The 15081-nt window shown below is 43.6% G+C and overlaps 1 protein-coding gene across 5 annotated transcripts in view; it reads right to left on the reverse strand.

Annotated features, from left to right (window-relative positions):
• Positions 1-15081, reverse strand: part of LOC112251183 (ecotropic viral integration site 5 protein homolog) — a 67994-nt gene that overhangs the window by 14389 nt on the left and 38524 nt on the right. For 4 of the 5 annotated variants that reach the window (XM_024421998.2, XM_024421999.2, XM_024422000.2 and 1 more), the window contains 13 exons: positions 14776-14997; positions 11601-11675; positions 10979-11104; positions 10505-10648; positions 10017-10106; positions 9616-9713; positions 9434-9494; positions 9168-9221; positions 7513-7545; positions 6934-7080; positions 4440-4571; positions 3897-4037; positions 3193-3351 (listed from right to left, as the gene is read on the reverse strand). In XM_024421998.2, the coding sequence (XP_024277766.1) occupies positions 3193-3351; positions 3897-4037; positions 4440-4571; positions 6934-7080; positions 7513-7545; positions 9168-9221; positions 9434-9494; positions 9616-9713; positions 10017-10106; positions 10505-10648; positions 10979-11104; positions 11601-11675; positions 14776-14997 (1482 nt within the window). The remainder of the gene's footprint in view (positions 1-3192; positions 3352-3896; positions 4038-4439; positions 4572-6933; positions 7081-7512; positions 7546-9167; positions 9222-9433; positions 9495-9615; positions 9714-10016; positions 10107-10504; positions 10649-10978; positions 11105-11600; positions 11676-14775; positions 14998-15081) is intronic. The other variant, XM_024422001.2, reaches the window with a different exon arrangement.

A 15081-nucleotide genomic window follows, 5' to 3' on the forward strand; every position in this document is an offset into this window, starting at 1 on the left:
CAGGGCGGGGTCGAGACTCAGGGTCTCGAGCTTGATGACGAGCTTGGAGGGTACTATGGTGTTGAATGCCGAGCTGTTGTCGATGAACAGCATTCTCACATAGGTATTCCTCTTGTCCAGATGGGTTAGGGCAGTGTGCAGTGTGGTTGAGATTGCATCGTCTGTGGACCTATTTGGGCGGTAAGCAAATTGGAGTGGGTCTAGGGTGTCAGGTAGGGTGGAGGTGATATGGTCCTTGACTAGTCTCTCAAAGCACTTCATGATGACGGAAGTGAGTGCTACGGGGCGGTAGTCGTTTAGCTCAGTTACCTTAGCTTTCTTGGGAACAGGAACAATGGTGGCCCTCTTGAAGCATGTGGGAACAGCAGACTGGTATAGGGATTGATTGAATATGTCAGTAAACACACCGGCCAGCTGGTCTGCGCATGCTCTAAGGGCGCGGCTGGGGATGCCGTCTGGGCCTGCAGCCTTGCGAGGGTTAACACGTTTAAATGTCTTACTCACCTCGGCTGCAGTGAAGGAGAGTCCGCATGTTTTCGTTGCAGGCCGTGTCAGTGGCACTGTATTGTCCTCAAAGCGGGCAAAAAGTTATTTAGTCTGCCTGGGAGCAAGACATCCTGGTCCGTGACTGGGCTGGATTTCTTCTTGTAGTCCGTGATTGACTGTAGACCCTGCCACATGCCTCTTGTGTCTGAGCCGTTGAATTGAGATTCTACTTTGTCTCTGTACTGACGCTTAGCTTGTTTGATAGCCTTGCGGAGGGAATAGCTGCACTGTTTGTGTTCGGTCATGTTACCAGTCACCTTGCCCTGATTAAAAGCAGTGGTTCACGCTTTCAGTTTCACGCGAATGCTGCCATCAATCCACGGTTTCTGGTTAGGGAATGTTTTAATCGTTGCTATGGGAACGACATCTTCAACGCACGTTCTAATGAACTCGCACACCGAATCAGCGTATTCGTCAATATTGTTATCTGACGCAATACGAAACATATCCCAGTCCACGTGATGGAAGCAGTCTTGGAGTGTGGAGTCAGCTTGGTCGGACCAGCGTTGGACAGAACTCAGCGTGGGAGCTTCTTGTTTTAGTTTCTGTCTGTAGGCAGGGATCAACAAAATGGAGTCGTGGTCAGCTTTTCCGAAAGGAGGGCGGGGCAGGGCCTTATATGCGTCGCTGAAGTTAGAGTAACAATGATCCAAGGTTTTTCCACCCCTGGTTGCGCAATCGATATGCTGATAAAATTTAGGGAGTCTTGTTTTCAGATTAGCCTTGTTGAAATCCCCAACTACAATGAATGCAGCCTCCGGATAAATGGATTCCAGTTTGCAAAGAGTCAAATAAAGTTCGTTCAGAGCCATCGATGTGTCTGCTTGGGGGGGATATATATGGCTGTGATTATAATCTAAGAGAATTCTCTTGGTAGATAATGCGGTCTACATTTGATTGTGAGGAATTCTAAATCAGGTGAACAGAAGGATTTGAGTTCCTGTATGTTTCTTTCATCACACCATGTCTCGTTAGCCATAAGGCATACGCCCCCGCCCCTCTTCTTACCAGAAAGATGTTTGTTTCTGTCAGCGCGATGTGTGGAGAAACGCACTGGCTGCACCGCCTCCGATAGCGTCTCTCCAGTGAGCCATGTTTCCGTGAAGCAAAGAACGTTACAGTCTCTGATGTCCCTCTGGAATGCTACCCTTGCTCGGATTTCATCAACCTTGTTGTCAAGAGACTGGACATTGGCGAGAAGAATGCTAGGGAGTGGTGCACGATGTGCCCGTCTCCGGAGTCTGACCAGAAGACCGCCTCGTTTCCCTCTTTTTCGGAGTCGTTTTTTTGGGTCGCCGCATAGGATCCATTCCGTTGTCCTGGTTGAAAGGCAGAACACAGGATCCGCGTCGCGAAAAACATATTCTTGGTCGTACTGATGGTGAGTTGACGCTGATCTTATATTCAGTAGTTCTTCTCGACTGTATGTAATGAAACCTAAGATGACCTGGGGTACTAATGTAAGAAATAACACGTAAAAAAACAAAACACTGCATAGTTTCCTAGGAACGCGAAGCGAGGCGGCCATCTCTGTCGGCGCCGGACACGGTAACCGCTATAGCAGGTACTATAGCTTGAATCTGCTAAATGGCATTGTTCAACAACTACATTAGAAAGTAGAAACTGAACTCTGAATACAACACATCTTTATGGGAGCTACTGACAGTTAAGAATATGTACCTCTGCTGCCCCCTAGTGGCTGAACAATGCAATAGAAAGGGCCATTTGTTTACTCTCACACATGTATGTGAAGATACACTGGTACTAGGGCTGCATGACATGTTAAACACAGCAAAAATGTTTGATACCGTTAATCGCATCTCCATTTCACAGAATGGAACCTTTTAAGCGCATATATTGCCAAACGGACCCTTTCAAGCTTAGAACACAACACGGAACAAAGTTACGGTCAATGCTAGTGCCTTTACATTGCTGAAGACCTTGTGCTTCTTGCCAAAATCTTGTCTAAGTTATGCCCAATATTACCGGAGCTATGTTTTTTCTTTCTGCCACAGATTCATGAGCATGTCGCGGCCCATTTTAAACTACATTGATAAACATTGTTTAGCTAGCGAGTCATGTTACCTAACTAGCTAGCTATCAACCTGATAACTTGACCACGGACTAGGCTATGCACACATTTGGATGGTTCAGGAAGAACTGAAAAGGAATAGGCTTCTCAGAGATATTTCTAAAGGTGGGGTGTGTATGATTGTGTGTGTAACAGAGGATGTGTGAGAGAACGGGAGTAAGTGGGCGAGTTCGTTTTGTATTGCCAGGTGCCCCGGGTGGGTGGAGATTTCGCTTAAGGACAAATGGAATGGCCTAAAATGTGCAAACTCCGCCCACCCGGAGCACCAGGCCATACAAAACTAACTCGCCCAGCGAGAGTGCGAGTGTGGAGGCCTATGTGTGTAAAGTTATCTGAACAGGACAGATGGTTACAGTGTTTTCATAACATTGTTGGACATGTTTATAAGGTCTTTGTTCTTTTTTTACTATAGTCACACTCATTTAGAATGCCTGAAGAATAATTAGTACTTGATCAAATTAAAAAATGTACTCAATTATTTGAATCATTTGACAGCCATAATTGGTACACTACTAATATTTCTCCAAAGGCTGAGCTGTGTGTGTCTGTCTGACCTGTGTCTCCAGCTCCATCATCCTCTGACGTGTCTCTCTGAGCTCTGCCTGGGCCTCAGCCTCCCGTAGCCTGACACTCATCAGCTCATCCTGCAGCTCAGACACAGCATTCTTCCTAGGGTTGTCCTTCCAGCGGCCCGCCGTACGCGCCAGGTGACGCTGTAGGAGCAGGGGAAGAGGGAAGCACACAATCAACCAAAGATGTTCGGACTCGACACACCTAAAATAGCAGTCCTCAAATCATACAAACATGGAGATTGAGCAAGATGACAAAAATAAATTGAACATTTACATCGGGTATATTCATGTTAATCCTCTCTGGGTCTCTTAGTGCTGTGTCTTGGGCAGGAGTACTCATGGTACAGCTGAGCTAGTCAAGTCAAACATATCAAATTTTATTTTAAGTTCATCAGTTTCAATACACTATAGACCTACAGAAGGAAAGTTTTATTGCTCATCCATATATTTATATATTATTCATTCCATTTCTTTACTTAGATGTGTGTGTATTTGGTACATGTTGTGAAGTTGTTAGATATTACTTGTTAGATATTGCTGCTCTCGGAACTAGAAGAACAAGCATTTCGCTACACTCGCAGTAACATCTGCTACACACGTGCATGTGACCAATAAAATGTTATCTGTTGATGTGTTTGAATCTTCCATGTGTGTGTATGGTGTGGAGAATAGATGTTCATCCTCACCTGCCAGTGCTCCTCCAGGTCTCTGACCTGTTGTCTGAGCTCCTTCAGCCCCATCACAGCCTCAGCCTCTCTCAGCTTCACTGCTATCAGCTCCTCCTGCAACCGCACCACGTTGGTGTCATCTGGCAGAGATGTGTTCCTCTGGGGGACAGGCAACCAAAACAATGACTAAGAAGACAACTTCAGGATGCTTATGTCACGGGACAGTAAAATAACAGGGATGTGTTCCTCTGGGGGACAGGCAACCAAAACAATGACTGAGAAGACAACTTCAGGATGCTCATGTCACGGGACAGTAAAATAACAGGGATGTGTTCAACAGGGTACAACATTGTGGAATTTTCAGATAGAAATGTTTACGTTAAAAAAAACAGTCTCTACATGTAGAAAAGGAATCATGTCCAGTCTTGTCATGACATTTACATCTGCAATATTCCACAACGTTTGCCTATTCCAGGCAAAATGCCTGACAGAGGTGTGGGACTAGGAGGCACCGTGACAGTGTGTGAATTGATGATAGACAGTTTGAGCCAGGTAACACACCTTCTCTATGTCCAGGATTTTGTCTTGCATCTCCTTGAGGGCACACTGGGACTCAGCCTCCTTTAGCCTGGCCTGAACCAGCTCTCTCTCCAGCTGCAGGATGGACTCCTCTGTGTAGCGCGGGATGCCCCTCTACACAGGGAGGAAGCAGGAGGAAGGAGAGAGAGCAAGAAGAGAGTAAGGAAGAGATCTAGAGTCAGAGCTTTATATGACTCCGGGAAACCGGCCCAGTGTCCTTAAGGTTGGTCTCTGAGTAGGAATATTATGTTGAATCTTGAAATAACTGCTTATTCAAATGACCTACTTCAAAGCACACTGTCCCCAAACAATACAAATGTAATGTATAACAATATACATGTTATACATTTTCACTCAGGTATATACAGTTGAAGTCGGAAGTTTACATACACTTAGGTTGGAGTCATTAAAACTTGTTTTTCAACCACTCCACAAATTTCTTGTTAATAAACTATAGTTTTGGGAAGTCGGTTAGGACATCTACTTTGTGCATGACAAGTAATTTTTCCAACTATTGTTTACAAACAGATTATTTCACTTACAATTCACTATCACAATTCCAGTGGGTCAGAAGTTTACATACATATACATACAAGTTGATTGTGCCTTTAAACAGCTTGGAAAATTCCAGAATTTTTTTTCTTCCAGAAAATGATGTAATGGCTTTAGAAGCTTCTGAACAAAGTCAAGGTATTGGCAGTGGCCATTACAAAGCCCTGACCTCAAGCCTGTATAAAATTTGTGGGCAGAACTGAAAAAAACGTGTGCGAGCAAGGAGGCCTACAAACCTGACTCAGTTACATCAGCTCTGTCAGGGGGAATGGGCCAAAATTCACCCAACTTATTGTGGGAAGCTTGTGGAAGGCTACCTGAAGTGTTTGACCCAAGTTAAACAATTTAAAGGCAATGCTACAAAATACTAATTGAGTGTATGTATATAAACTGCTGACCCAATTGGAATGTGATGAAAGAAATTAAAGCTGAAATAAATAATTCTCTCCACTATTATTCTGACATTTCACATTTTTAACATAAAGTGGTGATCCTAACTGACCTAAGACAGGGAATTTTTACTTGGATTAAATGTGAGGAATTGTGAAAAACTGAGTTTAAATGTATTTGGCTAAGGTGTATGTAAACTTCCAACTTCAACTGAAAATATCTATATATCTCAAATACACTGTAGTATTGTAAAACAAAAAACTGTTGCTTGCTACCTAGTTCAACTGCTCACAACTCCTCTAAAATAAACCAAGAAGTATGGCACATTCTCAATTGCACCATTGATTTCTTCTCTAGGACAACAAATGAGCCTCCCTCTTCCAAGTCATTATAAATGGATATAGCAGCACATTATGTAAAACACTGCTTCATTCACATCAGTGCAGACATTATTATCTCAACATGTTTCCCCTCATCAATATTAAAAGGGGTCTGTTTTGCCAATGGATATACAGCACCAAGAGAGGGTCCTGCTGGCCGGGGTACCATCCATTCCACACCCATACATCAGATGCTTATAAATTCATGAATCCTTTCCTGGGAGTATGTTAATGGTTGAAAAAGGTGGCTGAACTGTGTCAAACAGCATGTCCCAATTTCCAGGCATGCATGAAAACAGGATCATTATGTATAGTGAGAGAGCGAGTGCATTCTGCAGTGGAGAGGTAGGGAGAATCCATATCCACGGTTACCATCACTCACTGCAGATTTAGTGCTAAGCAATATACACATTTCAATTGGCCAGACCTGGTGATCACCCCTCCCATTGAGGGCACTGTAATAACTGCCATTTACGAAGGCACTTTAATCCAAAGCAGTTTACAGTACAGTGAGAACATACGTTCACGTACATTTTGTGTCTCCTGCATTCCATCACCACCAGAGACGGCACAGGTGCACGTGCCCCATCAGATCTGCCCTGTTTAAAATTAAATACAAATATAGATTTTGTTGTTTCTCTGTAATACTACTAGCCACCTATCAACTGTATGAAGTTGTCTTTAGCTAGCCCAGATTGGTTCCCAATCTCGCAACCTCATAAGTAGCTACCAAGAAGACATTTCAGACCATCAATCAAGTTATATTAGGTAGCTTGTCTAACTTAGATGGCATGCCTGATGGCAAGGTTGCTAGACTTTAGAAAAGCAGGCAATTAGTAAATGTACTGAATAAGATTCACATTCCTTTCAATCTTTTGCCCAGATTAAGGCAGAGAAGCATTTTTTGTGAAAATTGTGTTTTTTTTATTTAAATAAATAAATAAATAATAATACACACCAGTCAGGAGGATACAAACAGCTCAAGAGGCATGTTTAAATATGCAGTTATTATATATAGATATATTTTGACATAGAATTAAGCTTATCCTCACATTGTGCCCCCTCAGATTCTGGGGGTGCACGACACCCCTGATTACCACTGTACCAACTGAGCCATACAGGACCTTCAACTTGGGCACTGTGCTTCTCCTTACCAATAGGGGTCTCTGCTGGAGATCCCTGATGGTGCTCTGTGCTAGCTCCAGCTGAGCTGTGGCCTCTTCGCTCTGCTGCCTGACCGTGGCCAGCTCCCGCATGACCAGGTAGGTCTCCTCTGCCTCCTGGGCACGTGTCACTTGTCCCTTTAGGACATAACCAACCGAGGGGTAGGATGAGCAGGGTGCACCACGGGGGTGGGATGGACGGAAGGGGTGGGCAAATCAAAGATAATATAAAAGTGGGATTTGGAGTTTAGAAACGCATGCTGTTTTTTTCTCTGCAAATGTTTTGACAGTCTTATTGGTTGACTGATTGATATCTCTAAGCATTTTGTTTTGGCATGGTTCGAGATACATGCGCATGCTGGGTGATTAGTTATTTTTTCTGATTTCAATGTCCTCATTTTATATTAATTGATAAAAAGAAAATACTGTAATCGCAAAGACATTTATTGTGCCATCATTTAAAGGTAAAATTATGAGCATGCAAAGCTACATTGAGATATAGAGAAATCTAAGTGGTGAAAATTGCAATGTGAGATGGGGGGGTAAAGGAGGAGAAAATAAAGTTTATACCTGGATCAATCTATCTGCCAATGAAGCACTTTCCTACAAAACAGAAATATCCACAAGAGAGATAAAGCAAAGAGAGAGCAATTAACATAGTTATAACCTAAATATAAACAAAACACTTGATTTTGTTTTTGAAAAGGGAAATTCAATGTTCATTGTCCTTCCTCCGTCATTTTGGCAACCGATTAAGTCTATACGTTATTTATGAACAATTTGAGAAATCTTAAATTCCACTTCAGTTAGCCATGCATTGATGTCAATTTATTTATCTGTTATTTTACCAGGTAAATTGACTGAGAACACGTTCTCATTTACAGCAACGACCTGGGGAATAGTTACAGGGGAGAGGAGGGGGGTGAATGAGCCAATTGTAACCTGGGGATTATTAGGTGACCGTGATTGTTTGAGGGCCAGATTGGGAATTTAGCCAGGACACCGGGGTTAACACCCCTACTGTTACGATAAGTGCCATGGGATCTTTAATGACCTCAGAGAGTCAGGACACCCGGTTAACGTCCCATCCGAAAGACAGCACCCCACACAGGGCAGTGGTGTGCAGAGTGGTATGCTGCTGGCAATGGGAGAGGTTAGGATACGCCCCATAGTGTCTTAGTAATTTAGACAGTTTCGGAGGTAGAAAAGGAACATGGTCTTCAGGTGTGGTGGTGATAAGTCATCGTGATAAGGTTGTGGGGGATAAAGTGGTGACAAAGTGAGAATTAGGTGGTGGTGGTGAGAGAGACAACATGGTGATGAGTTTCAGACAGGCAAAGCAGAAGACTAAGGCTGAATGGGGCTAAGAGGAAAAGCATCATTAGAAGTTAGCTATAAAACAGCAAAATAACAGTTGTTTAGATGAAGCCATGCTTTTTAGGTTCATGCCACACGGTTAAGTTTTAGAAGTTGTTGTGTCATTCCAGTTAATATTTTGGGTATGACGTTGCAGCCGTCGACTGTTGTTTGAAGCGATACTGTGATATGAGTGAGTGGTTATGTCCCAGACAGAGCCTGGTCATTTGGAACAGCTACTCAGGCCTCTGCATGGTGCCCTGGTACTCTGGCCAGGCCTGGCAATGCCTGTATCTTTGTGCTCTGACAAACACAGAGGAGGATCCCAACAACATGCACAACAAAGGCAGCCGTGTACTCTGGCATGCAGTGCTCCCCTGCATCATCTTAGAGTGTACAGCCATCACTCTCACAGTGAGTTCGTCAAGCGTTTCACAGCTTTAGTTAGTTAGTGTCCGGTGGAATTACATAGAGCCCCAGAATGTAGCCTTGTGGAGCTCCACAGCCAGCTACTGTTTTAGAGTCTGGCTTAACTGGTCCTGAGTGTGGATCTCAAGACTGAGACATGCATATCAATGGAGGACTTCCATTCCAAAGCCAACTAGGATCCATTTATCCTATAAGATACACACCGACAACACTCACAGCCCAGTTAGTAACAAGACTCCGCCATGTGTCTTTAGTGACCAACAAGAGACGCACGCATGAACAAGCGCTTGATGGTTTAATGTAGGGGGTTATGGTTTTGTTGTATGAATAGCCACGACAAGCGTTCACTGGTATAATATGGCTTCTTATTATGACTGGTGTCATGACATAGGATGGCAAGGAGAGCCACGGTTTAACTTCCCTTCCTCCTTTTCACTCACTTTCTCCAGTGTGTCTATCCTCTGTTTCAGCAGGCGGTTCTCTGTGCGCAACCTCTGCAAAACAAAGACACGCAACACACACAATAATTATTCCAAACATCATACACAACTGGGTTTTTAAGTTCAGTGCACTCGGCTTAGGGAGAGTGTGGTTATAGTGATCAACTGCTTATAGTGATCAAATGGAGCTGTACTGATGTGATGACTATAAGAGCGCACTGTACTACTGCCAAACTAAAAATGTAGCCTACTGCGCCACCACTCACCTTAATCTCCACCTGCTCCTCCATCTCCTTAGTTTTGATTGTAGTGTATTCCTTTTCTAACCTGAAAACAGGAGTCATACAGCATCAATACAGAGCACCGACAACACTTGTACTTGCTTCAAGCATCCATCTCCAGTAACCCAGCCTAGACCCCAGAGAGTAAGCAGAATTGTACTACTCACTTCTTCATCTTCTTGGTGTTGTACTTGACATTATAAGCAGCCAGGATGACCCTGTCTGGTCCACTTTCCAGCTGGTGGGGAATGACCCTCTGAAAGTACTACAGCAGAGCAGGGAAGACAATGGGTGAGGACCAGACATGCATGCTCACATAAAGCAACTTCGAGTGTGTTTGTCGTTCAATTTGTATGCCATAGCATGGTCCCACATCAGTTTATGCGGTCCAGCCAACTCTTAAGGTCATTGACACAACAGAACAAACAGATCTGGGTCCAGATTATGCATCTTATGTCTGCTGGCAATAACTGACCCTCAGGGATGAAAAAAGTGTATTGAATTGATAATTGTGTGCATTAACTCAGACAGGGTTGTTATTCCAATGTTTATGGCTGCTCAGTCTTACCTGTAACATTCCCTCCATATCAAGCTGTATGAGTTCTGCCTGATTCATCTGTAGGATGGCCAGCCCCACACGGAACACTATCTCCAGACCCTGAGACAAATATTACATGATCAAAGCATTATCGTTGCATTATCATAGCATTGCGTTATCTAGTACCACACGGAACACTATTTTCAGACCCTACGACAAAAAAAGCACTGCGTTACAGAGGTGAAATCGAATTTTAGTCCATAAGATTTTAAGTTATGTGCCAAGGCCACCAGAGGGTGCCAAATGCTTGCATTTACTCACAGCCCATTGTGTTTGCTGTAATACAAACTATATTCTGGACTCACTCGGTAGACTAGAAGTAGATTGTCAAACATGAGTAAATCAGAAATAATTATTTAAAGCTACAATCTGGGATTTGTTTATCAACAAAATGGCAGCCCTGCCACTTATTTTGGTCTACAGTTGAGGGATGGGGATGCACCTTTAACTGGACTCACCTCTAACATGAAGATATCAAAGATCCTGGTGGCAACAGGGAGAGGGAATGAGGTGAGGAAGATGGTGAGGAACCAGGAAGAGGCATACATAGAGGTGTGGAAACTCTGGGCCTGGAAGTGGATATGGAGGTCTGGGAGAAGTTCCTGAAGGAGAGGGGGGGACGTTGGGAGAAACAGAGACAGAGATAGATCAAATTAAAATATATAATCATAAATAGATATGACCCATCATGACACTGACTGATTTACAGTTAACCCACTGTTCCTAGGCAGTCATTGAAAATAAGAATTTGTTCTTAACTGACTTGCCTAGTAAAATAAAAATAAGAGTGCCTGCTAAATTATTAAATATAAAGTTGTTATTCATGATATTGTCTCAATGAATCAAAGTTAAAGGATCATCTAACAGTGCATCAATAATGCTCTGTAAAGGTTTGTCATTCAATTGTGTTCCGAACCCATGCCAGGTCTTACCTGGATCATATACTCAAACTGATACATGCAGAGACCCAGCTCAGCCATAGTGGGCTTGAACAGTTCTCTCAGTCTGTAGTCTTGCATCAGCTTCACAAACACACAGAACGCCTCCTCTTCTGGCATCTAGTGACAGGGACACCCACACACCAAACAACACTTAAGAGATCATCAAGCAGATTCATTTAAACCTTCAACAAAATACTTCCTCACACCATCTAGGCTAGAGGACAGACACATTTTAAGCCCAGTGCTGGACTAAAATATACGTTCAATGCAGTTTTTTTTGTCCATTCCTAGGCTTAATATGTATCTGGGCAACCAGCCCTTTGAGACTTCACAATTTTATGAAACCATCACCAAATCATGTCTTCCTCACATACATAAAATACACATTTCACACATCACAATACAAAATATCTACCATAGTACAAGATAATCACATGAAAAACAACTCTCAGTACACAGTTCTCTTGAGAAAATGTTCTCTGATCTATATAACATGTCTGTCAATGTGTGTAGTGGCAAGTTGCATGTGACCAATGACACAGCATGTTTTTCTATGTGAGCGAGGCTATCGGGTAGACAGCGTGTGTGTGCGTGTGGTAGACGGTGACATTACCTGCATGAGAAGCAGTCCGACGATAAAAGCACTTCCCTGACAGTAGCCGACCTCCCGGTCCACCAGAGAGTAGGCCTGCAACAACAGGAAGTGACCTCGGATCATGGTCAAGAGAGGAGAGCCAAGCACTTTGGGGCTGCAACTCAATGCCCAAATGGCACCCTATTCCCTACATTGGTCAAAAGTAGTGCGCTAAGGCTATGCAACATGAAGGGAAATATCCAAAATTAAATCTAGAATCGGCTTCCTATTTCACAACAAAGCCTCCTTCACTTATGCTGCCAAACATACCCTCGTAAAACTGACTATCCTATGTAATACATGTATCACTAGCCACTTTAACTATGCCACTTGGGTTACATACTTACCTCATATGTATATACTGTACTCGATATCATCTACTGTATCTTGCCTATGCTGCTCTGTACCATCACTCATTCATATATCCTTATGTACATATTCTTTATCCCCTTACACTGTGTATAAGACAGTAGTTTTTTTTGGAATTGTTAGATTACTTGCTTTTTATTACTGCATTGTCGGAACTAGAAGCACAAGCATTTCGCTACACTCGCATTAACATCTGCTAACCATGTGTATGTGACAAATAAAATTTGATTTGATTTGATTTGTCCTAGACTTCAGCAATGTCATTTACAAAATGGCCTCCAACACTCTACTCAACAAATTTGATGCAGTCTATCACAGTGCCATCCGTTTTGTCACCAAAGCCCCATACACTACCCACCACTGCGCTCTGTACGCTCTCGTTGGCTGGCCCTCGCTTCATACTCATCACCAAACCCACTGGCTCCAGGTCATCCACAAGTCTCTGCTAGGTAAAGCCCCACCTCATCTCAGCTCACTGGTCACCATAGCAGCACCCACCCGTAGCACGCGCTCCAGCAGGTATATCTCACTGGTCACCCCCAAAGCCAATTTTTCCTTTGGCCGCCTCTCCTTACAGTTCTCCGCTGCCAATGACTGGAACGAACTGCAAAAATCACTAAAGCTGGAGACTCATATCTCCCTCACTAGCTTTAAGCACCAGCTGTCAGAGCAGCTCACAGATCACTGCACCTGTACATAGCCCATCCAACTACCTCATCCCCATACTGTATTTATCTTGCTCCTTTGCATCCCAGTATCTCTACTTGCACATTCATCATCTGCACATTCTACCATTCCAGTTGTTTAATAGGTATATTGTAATTACTTCGTCACCATGGCCTATTTATTGCCTTACTACTTCCCTTATCCTACCTCATTTGCACATGCTGTATATATACTTTTTCTACTGTATTATTGATTGTATGTTTGTTTATTCCATGTGTAACTCTGTGTTTTTGTACGTGTCAAACTGCTTTGCTTTATCTTGGCCAGGTTGCAGTTGCAAATGAGAACTTGTTCTCAACTAGACTACCTGGTTAAATAAAGGTGAAATAAAAAATAAAATAAAAAGATTAAAGCACTACGCATTGGGGAAGGTAGCGTTCTCCTGGCATCCACCAAACCCAAATTTGTCCGTTGGACTGCCAGGTGGTAAAGTGTGATTCATCACTCCGGAGAAAATGTTTTCACTGCTCCAGAGTCCAATGGCAGTGCACTTTACAACACTCCAGCCGACGCTTGGCATTGCACATGGTGATCTTAGGCTTGTGTGCGACTGCTCGGCCATGGAAAACCATTTCATGAAGCTCCCGACGAACAGTTATTTTGCTGACATTGCTTCCAGTGGCAGTTTGGAACTCGTGAGTGTTGCAATGGAGACCAGACGATTGTTCTGTTCTGTAAGCTTGCCATGTGTATCTCTACCACCTCACGGCTGTGCCGTTGTTGCTCCTTGGCTGGGCCAATTGTGCACCGCCATATGGGACTCCAGGTCATGGCCGGTTGTGACACTGACTGGGAACGAACCCGGGTCTGTAGTGACGACGACTAGCACTGCGATGCAGTGCCTTAGACCGCTGCGCCGCACGGGAGGCTGAAACAGCTTTTCTTGAACAATTCTGCCACTGGCTAATGAGAAAAGTAAAATTAGCAGCTCTAACGCAATATTATTCTTCATCTTCTATTGACAGGACAGTAAACTGAGTACTAGTCTGTTTGTGCTATCCTGCCAAGAGCACAAACAGATCCGTGACCAGGCTAATAGGACAGATAGTAGAAGACAGACAGGAAAGATGAGTCGAAAGATGGGACCAGGATTCATTCCAGTTAAGTGTATATCCACCCACCCACCCACAGTTAACTGCCCAAATAAAGGAAACATCAAAATAAAGTGTCTTAATAGGGCATTGTGCCAGTATCTGCTGTTCTGACCTTGAGCAAGGTAGTTAACCCCCACAACAACTGATCCCCTGGGCACCGGTGATGTGGATGTCGATTAACGCAGCCCCCCGCACATCTCTGATTCAGAGGGGTTGGGTTAAATGCGAAGGACACATTTCAGTTGAATGCATTCAGTTGTGCAACTGACTATGTATCCCACCTTTCCCATGAGCCAGAACAGCTTCAAGATTCTACAAGTGTCTGGAACTCTATTGGAGGGATGCGACAGCACTCTTCCACAAGAAATTATATAATTTGGTGTGTTGATGATGGTTGTGGAAAACGCCGTCTCAAACGCCACACCAGAATCTCCCATAAGTGTTCAACTGGGTTGAGATCTGGTGACAGATGGCCATGGCATATGGTTTACATCGTTTTCATGCGTATCAAACCATTCAGTGATTACTTGTGCCCTGTGGATGGGGGCATTGTCATCCTATAGGGACACAGCCATGGTAACCAAAATAATGGCGTGCCCAGCATTTTTATATATGACCCTGAGCATGGGATGTTAATTGCTTAATTAACTCAGGAATCACACCTGTGTGGAAGCAATTTCTTTCAATATACTTTGTATCCCTCATTGACTAAAGTGTTTTCCTTATTTTGACAGTTACCTGTATGTGCTGAAAGCGTCAGCGCTAAAGAGCTAAACCAATTCCAGAGCACACTGTAAAGCAATCTGTTGTGGGTGAAGGTTTCAGACAAAGCACCAGGGTCGCAAAATTCCAGTTACTTTCCCAGAATTATTTGGCTTTTCAAAAATACCGGTTGAAGAGTTCCAGATTTGAAGATTCTCTCGTGGGAACTTTTCTGGAATTCTGCAAACCTATGAAGCATTCACCTTCATAACATTGAAGAGTACTTCCTGTCCCAAGCTGTCCTCCTTAAAGAAGTCATGCTCAGGATACGTCCGGGCGATGTCCCGGCGAATCAGCTTCTCACATGGTGATGTCATTTTCAGCAGCTCAGAGTACTGGTCTTTGATAGGCATGTTCTGGGCGTTGCATAGCAACTGCCATACTATTGCTCGGAAGTGATGGGGGATCCCTTTTCTGACCAGATCCTGTTTGGAGAGAAGAAAAATATTGGTCAATACCGTCCCGGAATGCTTGGGACCTTCCTACCCTAAACCTTAACCCTTACCTAA

This window comes from Oncorhynchus tshawytscha, linkage group LG05 (genome assembly GCF_018296145.1).
Source record: "Oncorhynchus tshawytscha isolate Ot180627B linkage group LG05, Otsh_v2.0, whole genome shotgun sequence".
Classification (NCBI taxonomy): Eukaryota; Metazoa; Chordata; class Actinopteri; order Salmoniformes; family Salmonidae; genus Oncorhynchus; species Oncorhynchus tshawytscha.